The sequence below is a fragment of the Camelina sativa genome, chromosome 3, assembly GCF_030686135.1.
Source record: "Camelina sativa cultivar CO46 ecotype springtype chromosome 3, ASM3068613v1".
In the NCBI taxonomy this organism is placed as follows: Eukaryota; Viridiplantae; Streptophyta; class Magnoliopsida; order Brassicales; family Brassicaceae; genus Camelina; species Camelina sativa.
Window position 1 is genome coordinate 26823446 of NC_141882.1, and position 15873 is coordinate 26839318.

The following is a 15873-nucleotide window of genomic DNA, read 5'->3' on the forward strand; positions in this document are numbered from 1 at the left end:
GACCGTTTCCTTTCCAATTTTAATTCCTTTTAAACAAAAAAATTGTTTACCATTATTATTTAGTAACAGTAAAGTACACACATGAAAGAAACAAATTGTAAAACACAGGTTGATGTTAATAGTGAGTGAGTGAGTGAGAAGGATGAAAAACAATAAATAGCTTTCCAAATTCATTATATACAAAAGCTCCCAATTTCATGAAAATGCTAATTATGTGCACAACACCAAAACACACAACACCAAAACTGACAAAAAAAAAAAAAAAAATTAAATAACTGCAACTTTACTACTGACACAATAATTCCAATTTTAATTTGTAACCCCCACTCAACTTTTGTTGAAAACACAAATTCAAGGTAGGCTTTGGAGAGAAGATAAAAAAAGTTGTCATTGGTTACGCAGAAGAAGTTAAAAATATTTTTTGATAAAAGTCGGAAATTAAAATTAGAGGACTCTGTACACAAATGAAAATGAGAGATTCAAAAAACACGATTACTGACTGACTGTGACAAAAACTCACAGTACTACTACGTGTAATTAACATTAGCACTGTCTTTTTTTCTTTTACTTCTTCTTCTTCTTCTTCCCTTTCTTTCTTTCTTTAAGGCTTCAGAGTAACCCACTGGTACCGACCTTCAAGCGGCGTATCGTTAACGACGTCGTAGTTGTACCTTTTATCCAAACAACAACAACAACACACACGTTTATTAAAAAAAAAAAGTACACACTTTTGCTATTATGCGCATGAGTTTTGATGATATCCTACGCCATTCATTAAAATCAAGAAAAAGTTAACTCACTTCTCTGTGAATCGTTTCTGTTGGAATCTCTCCGCCGCCGAGAAAAAATCGTCAAGCTCCGCCTGCGTCGGTGATTTCTCCATCTTCTTCTTCTTCATCTTACTCATCTCCGTCTTTCTCTGTTCCCTCTTCTCGTCGCCGCCGAGTCCATCTCAGCTGTTTCTCCCTGTTTCTCGCTTACTAGACTTCCCTGTTTTCTGTAAATCGCCGAGATTATGAATTTATAGACGAAACGATGAAGAAAGCTTTGAAACGTTTGATGTTTAGTATTTTACCTGAAATTGTTGGAGATTAACGTTGAGGTTTCGGTTTCGGTTTCGGAGATTTGATGAGCCTGAAACGGAAACAATCAATTACTCTTTAATCGTTCGTTAAATTAAATTTTGAAAAAAAAAACGTAATCAGATCTTTCTCAGAGCATTTATTGTGTTACCAGTCTTCAATAAAAAAAAAAACAAAAATCTGAACAGAGAAATTCAAAATTTGTAGAATCGAGTTTTTGAAATTTCACCTCCAGATCTAAAAAAGCAAGACGAGTATACGTAGCGATTTCGTTAGTTTCACCGCTAGAACAACCAGAGCTGATGCTTGAGCTACGATGATCATCGTCTTCTTCTTCAGATAAAACGGTGAAGCAAAAACCTCCGGAATCTGAAACCGAGTAAGCTAGAGCAGAAGATGACAGAGAAGAAGAAAGCGTTCTCGTCGGTGAGCGTAAAACGTCGTCGTCATCATCATCGAGTCTTATCCTCTTGATGTTTGATCCTTCGAACTCAGCGTTTCTCTTGAATATCAACGATTTTGTCTCGCTCATCTCTCTCAAGCTCATTTGTTTTTTTTTTTTTTTTTTTTGAGAGAGAGAGTTTGGGGTTTCTCTCTGGTTAATGAGAAAAAACAGAGGAGGAAGGGTTTTGGGTATATGGGGGAGGAGAGAGGGAGGAAGGAAGACGATGGATCTAGAGCCGTTGATTAATTCAACGGCTGAGATTTAATTATTGGGCCTTGGCTATAGCGGATGAATGGGCCGTTGACGGTGGGAAGCAGGTAACGGCGCCGTTACGGACCCTCGTTTTCTTTTTTCCTCCTACATAGACGCCGTCGGGATTCGAAACGGCGCGTCTTTTTTGCCGTTTTTAGCTTCCTTTTAAAGCAACTGGCAAAAAACGTCGTCGTTTAGTATATGCTGTAAAAATAGTACTTTTTTGGATCAAGCTGTAAAAAATAGCTGTCTTTTTGTTTTTCTGATCTAAGTTTCACAATCTTGAAATACATATTTGTATAATAAGTTTAGAAAAATATATAATTAGGCTAATATATAACGCGGGAAAATATAATCTCTATAGTAAAATCATCGATGACTAGATTAGTGTCTAAATCCCAATTAGTTAGTTACTTAAGCCGTCAGGTGAACCTAAAGGATTCACTTTCTTACGAGTACCTCTTGAGAGTTGAGACAGAACTATAAATACAATCAATTAATACAGTATTTATTAGGGGACTTATTAAATGACAAAAACAAAAAAAAAAAACAAAAACCATCTTTAAAATATCAAGTTCTTACATGAAATCTCTACATGTCCAAAAATGCCAGAATGGGTTAAGAATTTACACTTTTAATTCCTTCTAATAAAAAATGGGACCAATTTGGATTTTTTTTTTTGGCAGTGAAATAATGAGCAATAATTGACCGTTACTAAATAATTGTGCTAACAAGCATTAAATTTGGATGGATATAAGAAATTAATTTTCTTATTTGTCGCTCCACCATGTACTATCGGTATTTTTCCATTTACTGTAGTTAATAATAACATTTACACATGTCACCGGAAAAACAAAAACACATACAATCAATTCATTATGTCCATAATTGTATCTGTAAAATCCATAAAATTGTTATAAAATTCACTGCATATATGCCATTGTAACTGTGAAGACCAATTATTGTATAGAGTATACTTCTAAACATTTAATCTTAAAAACTCTTAAAAGTGAAAAGAAAAGGGATGTAGGATGCCTTGTTATTAGTTCATGGAATTTGGTGAGTGAGTTAATACTTTATAATTAATATATATATATATATATATATATATATATTCAATTCAATCGAAAAAACAGTTGAATGAAATGTTCAATCCAATCATTTATCCAAAATTTATCAAAATTGATTAATCTCCAAAATGTATATTCAATTCAATCATTTATCCATGATGTTGCTATTTACCACCCATGTTTTCTGATCAGAACAATACAATACAAGTATCTTCCTGGACTAATCTACTCAGAATAATGATGTGATCAGAATTTCCACAGATAATGGTAAAAGGATGAGGCCAAAAAGGTTCACCACCAATACAAGTATCTTTATTTATGGACTAACCATAAAAGTATCTTTATGAATCGATGTTAATAAAAAAGTTTCTTTAAAGACTAATTCACTTCAAAAAAGTACCTAGAGATTCTTTATGCCAAATTGCCAATGCTCTAAAAGGGTAAAAGTTTTAACTTCACTTCGGATTGTTTAAGACCTAATTCAAAAAACGAAAAACACATAAAGCATGAGAAACATTACAAAGGATGAAGGTAACAAGATCAGGACACATGATAAGTAATAGTAGATGATTGGGAGCCAATATTTTTTAACAAAGCACATGCACTGTTCGATCCCAGCCAATGATGAAGTCATGAAACTAATGTCTATCTGATTCATCATTTTTAACTAAGACTGGTTTTGAAACCTAAAAGGTACACGAAAATCCTCGAGCACTTCTGCTGATAAGAACATGGAATATAAATAGAACTAGGGAAAAAACTAACGATTTAAATGCAACAGTAGCTAAAAAGCCTGTGTTTTGAGGTAAAAACGCTTTATTTCAACTATGATAAATTCATGATGTTGGCGTATAACTCTATATGTAAAACACAGTGAAATAAACCACAAAATAATATGAACCTAAGAAATTTCTTCCTCATTGTGCTAAGCTACTTTTTAAGAGTGTCTCAGACTCAAAGACCCTTCTTCGTTTCGAAAAAGTTTGGGCGTTCTTTGTTTGCTGCATCGATGTCTTCTTGTGATGCCACGGCCACTGTAACGCCTTTATCTTTCACAGAGTCAATTGCTTCTGCAAATTCCTTGAAGTCCTTCAAACTGCGAGATCAAAGAGAAAGTTACTTTCCGAATCTGTTTGAGAATAACTATGTTGAAGAACTGGCTATTTAATTATATTCAAAGAAGTCATTAAGCTCCTAACACTAGTTTAAATTGATATATATATATATATATATATATATACACGTTAAAAGAAAAAACGAGAGAACGACGTTAACCTTGTTGATAATATCTCTTCGCGCCTTATTTGCCTCTCTTCGTCGGTTACATTAAGTAAATGCCTTAACAAACTGGAGACAGAGTTAGGAAATTAGATTCAGAATCCATTACATTCCTTGAGAAAAGGCCACCAAAGACCAGAGAAGAAGAGCACAGAGATAAATATCATACCTGCTATAACCTTTGGCATCAGGGAGTTGGTATGAATCAACATCGCCAATTGTCCCAATGATTGCTTTAGTAAGGGTGTCTTCATCAACATCAAGGCCACGTAAGAAATCCCCAGTTCCATCATATATGTCTAGAGTCTTTAATAGGTTGGGATCACGGTAAGATAAGAACGAAAATGTTCCTGCACAAGAGAAAATCCAAAGGTCAGGTCTAAAGGATAACATGTCAACGTCAGGAAAAGTCTCTGAAGGAGGCAATTTTACCTGAATGTGAATCAAAATCACAGGAACCCCCATATGCACCACCACTTACACGAACACGATCCCATAACCATGTGTTACTAATATGCTTTGATATAACATATGAACTCCCATCAAGCTCATAGCCACTGCTGTATATATTACCTGCTTTCCCCACATAATTCACCTGTCGAGAGGCCATGCATGAATAAAATAGTGATATAATTATAATCAAAGTTGAGCGATGGGTTTTCATTTTGTTTACCTGGGTTGGTATTACTATAGCTTCATTTCTCAATGGTAGTCGTGCATCCGAAGTGACGAGTCCACCAGACGGCTTTTCAGGGAGTGAATCAAGAAACTTTCCAACAAACTTTTCAGTGTTTGTAAGGGACTTTCCATCAGCAGTCATATTAACAATGCAACCATTCCTGGAAAGGAAAGATCTTCTGATTTCCTCAAGCGACGATGAAATTCCTTCCCAGTCCTGATCCACCTTCTGTTCGAGAGTATGTAGATATTCAAGGTAACTACAAAGAGAAAATCAAAACACAATTAGGCTCTCTACAAGTTTCAGAAAAATGTGAATGAAGTTTCTTATTCCACAGCCAGGTTTCAATCAAATCAAGATGCTACTACACAAATGATGAGAACTAGCAATTTAAGAAAGAGTTATCAAGTTCCAACCTGAGACCACCCATCTGTTCAGACATCCATCCAGCAACGTTCAACATTGCTTCCATCCTCGCAGCAGCAATTCCTTGACCACTTCCCCTCAAATGGCTCTGAAATGAACACGAGTTGGTGTTATACTACTACCACCATGTTGTAATTCTTATGCAAAAGGAAGAAAGAACTGCATACCTCCATTCCGGCCCTACTCTGAAAGACGAATTGTTTAAACCGTTGTTGATCTGTAAATCGCACCTCTTGCAGCACACACTTCATCTGCAGCAAAGTGAATGAATTTCTATTGGAAATCAGCTACAGCTATGTTCAATATCTACATTATTGTCTACTTTAAACTCGAGAGTTAAGATTTATTCTGAATAGACACATACTCTAAAATAAACAGAATCAGTTTTCAAGTAGCAAGTGATTGTCTAGTCTACCTCTATACTCTACCTTGAACAAGCAGAAATAGTATCAGACACTGCTTACCAAATGGAATGAGCACAAGGAGAGATAAAAAGTGAGCATTTGTGCTTGAAGAGGGAAGTGATCAAGAGACAGGAGGATACAAACATATATAGCAAAAAGCTTTTGTTTTCCGATAAAGAGATGGAAATAACAGGTATCAAAAAGATATAGCAACGAGTTATAGGACATGAGGCAAAAAGATTAATTTTGTATTTCGTTTTTCCGTTTCGAGGCCCAAGAAAACGGGACCTGATCTACCAGCTACAAAATTCTACATTAACTATATTAACATACGCAAACCTCCAACTATATATGATAAGTTAAAGATGTTAAAGCAAAAATTACCAGGTGAAAAAGGTCTTCAGCGCGTCCAACCATGGATTTTCCACGCACAATGATTTTGCTACATGGATCATCCCTACCCCACACAGAGGATGTAAGGGGATAAACTGATATCCCTCCGGTTTTCCTTCCAATCAACTGATTAAGTTGGACAAAGGTCAAGTCTTGCGTGCCCATCTCTAGCAATGATTGACTGTCAAGACAGGAATTATCTAGGCGTTAAAAATTACGAATTTAGCATAGGGTGTCTCATATACTCTGATGATAAACTGCAACTGGAACAACCGCCAGACAAACTTATGGGAGATAAAAAAACATAGCATGCAAATGTCGAGGGTGATACAAGAAAGAAATTTGCAAAGAAGATACTACGAAATTACCACTAAATTAGAAACAAACTTTAGTAGGAGAAGAAGATATCAGTCGTTGATACTGCTATCACTAAAATGCAACCAAGAATCGTATAACAAACCATGACACTGCAGCAGAAGGCTTGGAAGCTGGCCTTTTGGCATATAATTTCAACTGAGTGTTGTTGAGAGCACTAAAATAAAATTTCAAGAATAGTAAAATAGCCATGGAGCCTCTCTCGGACAAAAACCAAGCAATATGTCATACAAAATGTTTAAAGAGATCGAAAATAGTGATTTGTTTAGAGATTTAATCTACCGAACAGGGGTTGATGGAATTATTTTATAGCGATTCCTCATTAAATATTTCACCACTAGCATTTCTGGAAAAATTAGGAGAAAACCCCAAAAGCAGAATATAAAGCCTAAGGTCAAAAACTCAGATGTAGAAGCCAACAAGTTACCAGAAGAGTGGTAAGAGTGGAAGAAGCTCATGCTTTAGTGAACCCAAATCAAAGACTACTTCAGTGTAGAGTATATCATTTGTAAAGAGATCATGCCGCAAAACCTTCACGCCATTGATATCTCCAACCTATAAAAGACCATATCAGCATCGAAAAAATTATTAGGGATCCAACAACTGCAGAGAGCTAATAAAATTACCACCTCAGTGGGAACATATATAGGTTCTTTTGGAATGTCACTCAAGTTTAAACTTGGAACGCATTTCAGTGCTTCAGGAGGATCAGGAGTCTCTTGCTTCAATGTCAACTCCTCTGTGGCACGCGCTAGTTCTGCAAGATCCTCTTCTGTCATACTTGCTTTAACTTTTTCTAGAATATTTTTCTCCTCAGCTTCCTCTTCAGAGGCTATTTCGGGATCAGGCTGATGAAACGTATTATTAAAATAGAGTAATAGAAACATTAGAAAGCAATGAGAAACTCGGAAAAGAAAACTACCTGCATCTCGATAGTAACACGATGAGGGTTCCTTAAAATAAACTGCTCTATCAGTGGGGAAAAGACAGCCTTGGATCCTTTTTCAGCTATTCTAGCTTTCAGGGACTTCAATGGTTCCTCATACTTTAATGGCTCAAAGGGATCCATGTCGTATATCCATTTCGCCTAAGCATCCAACACTAAAATAAGAAACAATACTATAATAGATAAGGAAAAACATAAGAAAAAGGCAGATAAACTCACAATTGATTGGAGCATAAGTGATAAACCACGAGGGAACGACCCTGTATTGCTTTCTCTCAAAGAAAACTCAATGGTATTCATGGATGCCTCGACAGCATCAGTATCAAACCCCTCATCTGCCAACTTTCTTAGAGTAGACATGATCAACTCTTCAACCTTCTGGACATTATCATCGGAAACACCTTTCATACCGATACTGAACTGGGGCTGGAGAAGTTCATCTTCAATCCCACTATTAACTAGAGCTTCTCCTAAACCGCTTTCCAATAAGATTTTTCTTAACGGGGAAGCAGGAGTCCCAAGCATCAAATGATCCAAAAACTCAAGTGCGAGTTGAGTTTGTAAGTCCAGTGGCTTGTCAGAAAGCAGCCAATTAAGGCACACCATATGCTTCTTCTTAAGGTCACCATCTTCACCAGCAGGGTAATTTTCAACTATCCTGCGTGGTCCAGAGAATAGCTTTTGTGGTTCAACCTTTGAACTATCTCGAGCTGGACTTGCATCAAACATGTCCAAGTATTCTGCACAAATTAGTAAAACAGTCACAAAATCTGTATAACAACACAATCGAGAGCATAAATCAAGCCGAGGACAATCTCCTAAAGAAAATACAATATAAGATATGGCTCTTTACCACTCAAGACGCGGAGGCGGTGAACTGGTTCATCATCTCCATAGAACCATATCCTGGCATTGCTTGGGTGATAATACTGACGGTGGAACTCCTGGGATTATCACCACATAAAGAATATAATATTATGCATCAGAAGTCATACATATCATTACGATTCTGTTGCAGTATATTTTCATATTATTTCAACATATAATTAAATCACATAAACTGCTTAACAAACCTTAAATTCCTTGAACGTAAGCTTTGGGATATCTTTTGGATCACCTCCACTGTCAACACCATATGTATTATCTGGGCATAAGGCCTATTAAAAATAAAATAGAAGAACAATAAGAACTACAGTGCCAAAAAAATAATGAAGGCAGATTAAGAACAGATTTTGAAGTGATGACCAGAGTAAGAAATCAACAAAATATTAAATACAGATGCGCACATGCAAACGCACACACATCTAATCAGGTAAGCTATATAATTCATACACTGCACCATCCACTTAAGATATTTACAGAAAATCACTCTTAGTACGAGATTGGTTGGAGAAATTGTTCCAGAAATTAAAGGAACAATCAAAACTTGCCTGTTGAGTTATCCGCCCTAGTAAATTATCAGGCTGTGAATAGACACCTTTCATCTCATTAAAAACAACACCTGATATGTGAAACATTAACAAAGAGACAGGAAGACCAAGTTAATACAAAGCAAGGTATAGAAAACAGCTTTTAAACTAGGCATCTGTAACATAAAAACCTTTGTAAGATATGTCTTCTGAAGGATCGTTAAGTTCATAGTGCCAGCCCTCCTGCTGAAAAGTGTGAACGTCATCCACACACTTGGGGAAGAACACAGCGTCCAAGTATACATCAACAAGATTATAGAAATCCTAACATAGATAATGATGAAATGTGATCAGACCAAACTTGAACATATGTACGCATAGCACAAAGATAGAGCTTGGGAAAGAAACGAGTATTTACGGTATTATTACCTTTGTATTAGTGGAAGCAACAGGGTAGCAAGTCCTATCAGGATATGTGAATGCATTAAGGAAGGTATGCAAACTTCCCTTTAATAATTCGACAAATGGCTCTTTCAGTGGGTACTTTCTTGAACCACATAATACGCTATGTTCCAGTATGTGAGGGATTCCAGTAGAATCTTTCCTGCATCAAGAACCAAACTATCATCTTAACCAATGCCAACCACTTACAACCTGTTTAATTAAACTGGAGAATTACAATTAGTAGCTGGTAAAGACAATTCCAACTGAAAAGAGTAAAACTATCCTAGATCAACAAAAGAACTGAACAGAACCCATAAGTCACCTATACAAAATATAAGCTAACTTACGGAGGAGTTCTGAAAACAATGCCAAACACTTTGTTCTCATCATCGTTTGAAACAGACATCACCTCGCAACCGGTTTTTTTGTGTTTGAAGAGAACAGCCTTAGATTTACACTCTGAGATAAACTCTTCCGACACTTTCTCAAATCCAAGCTTCTCAGCCTCATCTTGTCCTACATTAGACACAAAGCCACTCATCAGAAATGGCGTACAATCAAGAATAGAGTAAAAGGTTCACATCTATCCTAAACTGGGGAAAAGGTACAGAGCACACAGTTTCAAATCCAGCTAAAGAACCTCACCGTGATAAGAAGGTGCGGGTTGTGTAGCGACGGCGCGAATGGATAAGCGAGAGAACTGGCCACTGAGACTGCGGCTCGCGGCGGAGCGAAGCTTAAAGCCGCGGCTTAGAAGTAGCCGTCTCCCAGCAGCTTCTGGAGTAGAAAGCCGGCGAATGTTGCGGCTGACGGCGTTCGTCGACGAGAAAGAACGAGGGAACTGACGAAAAAAGCGGAAGAAGAGAGAGGTCGAGCCAAGAGACGGGGAACAAGTTACCGAACGGAGCATGGCTACCGGAATTATTTCTCCGGCGAGGAGTTTTATTTTAAGGTCGTTTTCTCCGTGGCGGAATTAATATATTTTCTTTTCTTTGGTCAACTAGGGCTGGGCATTCGGATAACCCTATCGGATTCGAATATTACCCATTCAGGTTCGGATAAACGGGTTTAGAAAAATAGAATCCATTGGATATTTTTAGATATATAGGTTCGGTTCGATTTGGGTAATATCGGATTTTGGTCGGTTTGGGTTACAAATTTTAGAACCCGATTAGTACCCGAACTACCGGATACCCAAAAAATATAATTAAATTTAAATAAATTTAGTTAAATTTTGACTTACATAACAAAATATTTTAGATATTTTGATTATTTTTAATATTTAGGTATAAAACTAAATGAAATATTCAAAACTATAATCATAATTTTGGGGTAATTGCATTATATTAATGATAAATATTATAAATATGTTTATATGTTCGGGTTTAATGGGTATCTAAGCGGGTACCGGGTATTACCCGACCCTAACCCGAACCCACGGGTATTAGAAAATAGAACCCAATAGGGTTTTATAGGCAAATTTGTACCCAACCCGAACCCGGTTTTTTGGGTCGGGTTCCGGATTGGGTATTCGGGTACGGTTTTTATGTCCAGGCCTAGTCAACATCATAGAAATAGCTTAAACCGGTTCGATTCGATTCCGTTCGGTTAGTAAATGTAAACCGGATGTACAAATTACAATACCCTATTAGCGAATGGACTAAACCGATTAATCGAACAATTTCACGTTTTGTTTAGTAGTGATAACGTTTTATTGTATTATAAACTCTACAAATCTCTTCATCATTTTGGAAGCATTTTGAGAATTAGGGTTATGGAGATGGAAGCAGTGTCCTTCCTCTACGTCTTCCACCACTTCAATCACTCCTTGCCACTCACTCTTCCTCAGCTTCGTCGCATAAGCCAACCCTTGCCGCCAGAACACATCTTTACCGGCCACAGCAACCAAAACTTTCTCACATCCCAATCCGGATATATCCGACCCGGAGCCAACAACGTTAAACCACGGATCATCCACTCCATCTACACTATTAGGACTCACGATCTTTTCCCAAATATACGCAATCTTGCTTCTGACTTCTCCTTCTTGCACATCGAGCTCGTCGATGGGTTCTTTCCCCCAAAAACCTGGATGCACCATTACGATACCTTTGATTCTTGGTTTTAGCTTCTCCTTACCAGCTCTTATTCCCATGTGATGTGCTATATTGGCTCCGGCGCTGTCTCCGGCGATAAAGACTCTGTTGAAGTCGGTGTGTTCGTTTATCCAATCATCAGAGTGAGAATAGATCCATTGAATAGCGGACCAAGAATCATCGTAAGCCGCGGGAACTGGATGCTCCGGGGCAAGACGGTACTGAACTGACACGGCGAGGCAGTTAGATGTTTTAACAACCTCGGTGAGGTAGTTATGATAAACCGGAGAGAAAGGAGATTGAGTGATGTAAGCTCCGCCGTGGAAGTAGATAAGTAGAGGTAGTTTGTTACCTTGGGTTGTGGATTTATGAGGGAGAAACATACGCACGGAGAGGTTGTGCTCCGGGGAGTATACGACATATTTTGAGACGACGTCGTTTTTCGGGTTTAACGACGTTGGGATGATGTCACTGCCGACAAGTCGGTCGACACGGCCGTTCTTGTGAATTTGGATGGATGGTAGATGATGATGATGATGATCTGTGGTGTGGTCAGATTCCATCTTTTTTGGAAAAGAGAACAGAGTGAAGTTTGGTTAATTTATACGAGATTTCAATTATACGTCTTATTAAAATGATGATTAAGTTATCAGCTTATATAGTTAACAGTTAAATTACAGAGAGGTAGAATTGTCTGAATTCTAGATTTGTCATATCTCAGTGTCATTTTGTTAGTAAGTGTTACGTATCATTAGTTTCTTTTAGATTGCTTTCCATAACTTAGGGGTGGACCAATAGTGTATACCAAAACGTAACTGTCATTGTAAATGTATCTAGTCTTTTTATTTCAGTAGTTTTATTAGTTTATTTGTATGATCCCGTCTAATATCTAGTTTAATTATTCGAGCCTGATATTCCTAATAGCCACAAAATTAAGATAAAATTAGGATAATGACGAGTTTTCAATCGTTTGTTTTTTAATTAGGAGTTAAAATCCGCCTAAACGTTATCATCACAATTCACAAATCAATCATTGTGCCAAATTAATTCGATGCATACAGTGACATGCAAATTTTATAAATTCGTAGAACTCATCTAGATATTCGGCATATTATACACAATTTTGAGGTGGACATATTTTACAATATCTATTATTTTTCATTTGAACACAAATATTTATTGTTCGATGATAAATTTGGGTGTTTGTTGTCATTTGTTTACATGTCAACGCAGAGAACGTATCTAAAACGAAAGTGTATTACTGTTTTTTTTAGCAAGTATTCAAGTAAAAAAAATGCAAGGTCCCTTCGGAGAGACATCCCATTAAAAAAAAAAGAGATGCAAGGTATAACTAACACATGGCTACGACTTTGTTGGGTCACATAGTTGGTAGAGAAGACACACTTAATAAAAGTTACGAAAACACGTAACCAAAGAAGAAGAAAACGTTGTAAATTACACTAGACCATTAACGATTAGTTGTTGATGCCACGTACCGCGGCCACGATTACTACTAATCGTCCACCGACGAGAGTCTCTTTGGAGCTTTTGTGTTACTGGTTTTGCTATGGAAAATATTTTTAAAAGACAACCACAAACAAGTCTGTCTCATTCATGTAATTGATTTCTTGAACCTAAATTACATAAACCAAATCAAACACAAAGGATACATAAAAATTAATTCATATTACACTTGGACGACCGAACAAAAACAACAATTTTAATCAGAGAGATTCTTTAACCGGTGATAAACTCCACAAACCTCTTCATAAATTTGGGAGAATTTTCAGAACTAGGGTTTAAGAGATGGAAACAATGATCTTCACCTTCTTCCTCCATCACCTCAACCGTACCTTGCCACCCACTCTTCTTCAGCTTCCCCGCGTAAGCTAAACCTTGCCTCACAAACACATCTTTTCCAGCCACCGCAACCAAAACCTTCTCACATCCCATCCCGGAAAATTCCGAGCCGGATCCAACTACATTAGCCCATGGATCATTCACTCTATCAACACTATTCGGACTCACAATCTTTTCCCAAACTTGTGCAACTCCGTTTCTGATCTCTCTGTCTTGCACATCGTGTTCATCGACAGGATCTTTTCCCCAAAAAGCTGGATGAACAATCACAGTCCCTTTGATTCTTGGCTTAAGCTTCTCTTTACCAGCTCTCATTGCCATGTGATGCGATATATTACCGCCGGCGCTATCCCCGGCGAGATAAACTCTTTCGAAATCGGCGTATTTGTTAATCCATTCTTCTTGACCAGACCCACCGTAGTGAGAGACTATCAACTGGATCGCGGACCATGCGTCCTCATACGCAGCCGGAACCGGATCCTCCGGCGCACGGCGGTACTGAACAGAGACGGCGAGGCAGTTTGCGGATTTGACAACCTCGGTGAGGAAATTGTGGTAGATTGGGGAGAAAGGGGACTCGACGATCCAAGCTCCGCCGTGGAAGTAGATAAGTAGAGGGAGTCTATTACCGGCGACGAGTTGTGTGGATTTATGAGGGAGGAAGAGACGAACGGAGAGGTTGTGCTTCGGCGAGTATACAACGTCTTTTGAAACAACGTCATTTTGTGGGTTTAGAGAAGCCGGGACGGTTTCGGTGCCTGAGAGACGCTCGATACGACCGTCTTTGTAAACCCGGATGAACGGAGGATGCTCGGAGATGATTTCAGATGAAGAGTGTGAACTAAAACAGCGGATGATAGTTGATAGTCGGCGAATGACGCGGCCGGAGACGATGGTTGTCGGTGACGAGTGAGAGCGAGGGAGCTGGCGAGTTAAGCAAACGAAGAGAGATTACGAAGAGGAAAAGGTGATTCGTCGGAGCATGGTCACCGGAATATTTTATCCGGCGAAGGTTGCTATCTATCTACTTATCTAGTGTCCGATAGAGAATGTGCGTTTGTTTGGTTTTATCACTTTTGTCGGAGGATGTGCTTTTGGATAAGGAATTAACGAAAATTAGAAAATAGATAACCGACCCGGTTGAAAACATAAAATTAGTAAATTACATAACCAAATTCAAACCGACCCGGTTAAAAACATAAGATTACATAAACCAAATTCAAATCCAAGATTACATAACCAAATTCAAAATCATGAAGATTAAAACATTCATCAACCAGTAGCAATAAAGTCGACGAACTTGTTCAAAAACTTCAAAGCCTTATCAGTATCAGGTTTCTCCAAATGAAACACATGTCCTTCATCTTTTTCCTCAACCACTTCCACAGTCCCACCCCACTCACACTTGTCCAGATTCCTCGCGTAAGCCAAACCTTGCCTCCAAAACACATCTTTCCCAGCCACAGCAACCAAAACCTTCTCGCAACCCAGCCCCGAAAAATCCGACCCGGATCCGTTTACATTAAACAACGGGTCATCAGTACCGTTCACACTATTCGGACTCGCAACTTTTTCCCAAACCACCGCGATCCCGCTTCTCATCTCTTTGTCTTGCATATCGAACTCATCAACCGGATCTGTTCCCCAGAAAGCTGGATGAACAACAGCGATACCTTTGATTTTAATAAGATCCACCTTCTTCTTCTTGTTCTTGTTCTCTTCACCAGCTTTCATCGCCATGTGATGTGATATGTTACCTCCGGCGCTATCTCCGGCGAGAAACACTCTGTCGAAATCGGCGTGTTTGTTGATCCAATCCACAGGACCACCAGATCCGTTAGCATGAGAGAAGGTCCATTGGATCGCGGACCATACATCTTCGTACATCGAAGGAACCGGATCCTCAGGTGCACGGCGGTACTGAACAGAGACGGCGAGGCAGTTTGCTGATTTTGTAACCGACGCGAGGTAGTTGTGGTAGATAGGGGAGAAAGGTGACTCGATGATCCAAGCTCCGCCGTGGATGTAGATAAGTAGAGGTAGTTTTTTGTCTACGCCGCCGGAGACGAGGACTTTGTGAGGAAGGAAGAGACGGACGGAGAGGTTGTGCTCGGGGGAGTATATAACGTCTTTGGAAACGACGTCGTTTGATAGATCTAGAGACGACGGGATGATGTCGTTTCCGATGAGTCGCTCGACGCGGCCGTCTTTGTAAATACGAACGAAGGGAAGAAACTCAGCGGCGATTTCAGATTCCATTGATGATGATAGATGAGAACTTGAGAAGTGTGGTTGGAGTTGGAGCTGGTCCTTGTCGAGTGGAGTGTGACGCATTTATGTAGTAGTGAGTAGTGAATATTTTAATGTTTTTTTATATAGATACGAGTACGACGCGTTGCATTGAGAGAGGGTATGAGAATTTGACACGTAGTATTTGTTTCTGTTTCTCTTTTTGTTTTTTTTGGTTGGTAGTGTAAATTTTAAGAAAATGACAAAAAGCAAAAAGCAGATGGGTTCTTTAAGAAGTTTCCATTACTTGCAAGTTACAACACAGCTAATAATATTATGGGCAGAGATATTGACAAAACACCTTCAATCAAAGGAATCAAATCTTTCTTGTCTAGCCACCATTTTGTGTAGTATCAATATCTAAATTCTTCTAGTTTTTAGGACTCTTTTTTTGAGGAAACAAAAACATTTCTGTTTAGAGATGA

At 38.3% G+C, this 15873-nt stretch overlaps 2 protein-coding genes and 3 pseudogenes across 6 annotated transcripts; all 5 read right to left on the bottom strand.

Annotated features, from left to right (window-relative positions):
* Positions 1–406: 406 nt before the first annotated feature.
* Positions 407–1683, bottom strand: LOC104777876 (cyclin-dependent kinase inhibitor 7-like; annotated as a pseudogene). Its single transcript, XR_015594481.1, has 4 exons — positions 1312–1683; positions 1076–1134; positions 801–997; positions 407–671 (listed from the first exon to the last, which is right to left on the bottom strand). The product of XR_015594481.1 is annotated as a cyclin-dependent kinase inhibitor 7-like (transcript).
* Positions 1684–3647: 1964 nt separating this feature from the next.
* On the bottom strand, positions 3648–10267 carry LOC104777877 (presequence protease 2, chloroplastic/mitochondrial). Of its 2 annotated transcripts, none has more exons than XM_010502206.3 (19): positions 9849–10267; positions 9551–9719; positions 9189–9363; positions 8951–9083; positions 8781–8851; positions 8424–8507; positions 8204–8294; positions 7570–8090; positions 7327–7491; positions 7034–7252; positions 6832–6959; positions 6021–6210; positions 5400–5483; positions 5223–5320; positions 4801–5065; positions 4560–4722; positions 4297–4477; positions 4125–4196; positions 3648–3945 (listed from the first exon to the last, which is right to left on the bottom strand). In XM_010502206.3, the coding sequence occupies exons 1-19, from the start codon at positions 10111–10113 to the stop codon at positions 3804–3806; spliced, it is 3216 nt and encodes a 1071-aa protein (XP_010500508.2). In that variant the 5' UTR covers positions 10114–10267; the 3' UTR covers positions 3648–3803. The 2 variants fall into 2 exon arrangements, with proteins under 2 accessions (XP_010500508.2, XP_087362986.1); XM_087506860.1 differs by having other exon boundaries at positions 7031–7252; positions 9849–10210.
* Positions 10268–10832: 565 nt separating this feature from the next.
* LOC104777878 (putative carboxylesterase 3) lies at positions 10833–11921 on the bottom strand. The gene has a single exon (XM_010502207.2). The coding sequence runs from the start codon at positions 11860–11862 to the stop codon at positions 10915–10917; it is 948 nt and encodes a 315-aa protein (XP_010500509.2). The 5' UTR covers positions 11863–11921; the 3' UTR covers positions 10833–10914.
* Positions 11922–12876: 955 nt separating this feature from the next.
* On the bottom strand, positions 12877–14277 carry LOC104777879 (putative carboxylesterase 4, mitochondrial pseudogene; annotated as a pseudogene). Its single transcript, XR_015594483.1, has one exon. The product of XR_015594483.1 is annotated as a putative carboxylesterase 4, mitochondrial pseudogene (transcript).
* A 6-nt stretch (positions 14278–14283) lies between these two features.
* Positions 14284–15681, bottom strand: LOC104777880 (putative carboxylesterase 5 pseudogene; annotated as a pseudogene). Its single transcript, XR_015594482.1, has one exon. The product of XR_015594482.1 is annotated as a putative carboxylesterase 5 pseudogene (transcript).
* Positions 15682–15873: the final 192 nt, after the last annotated feature.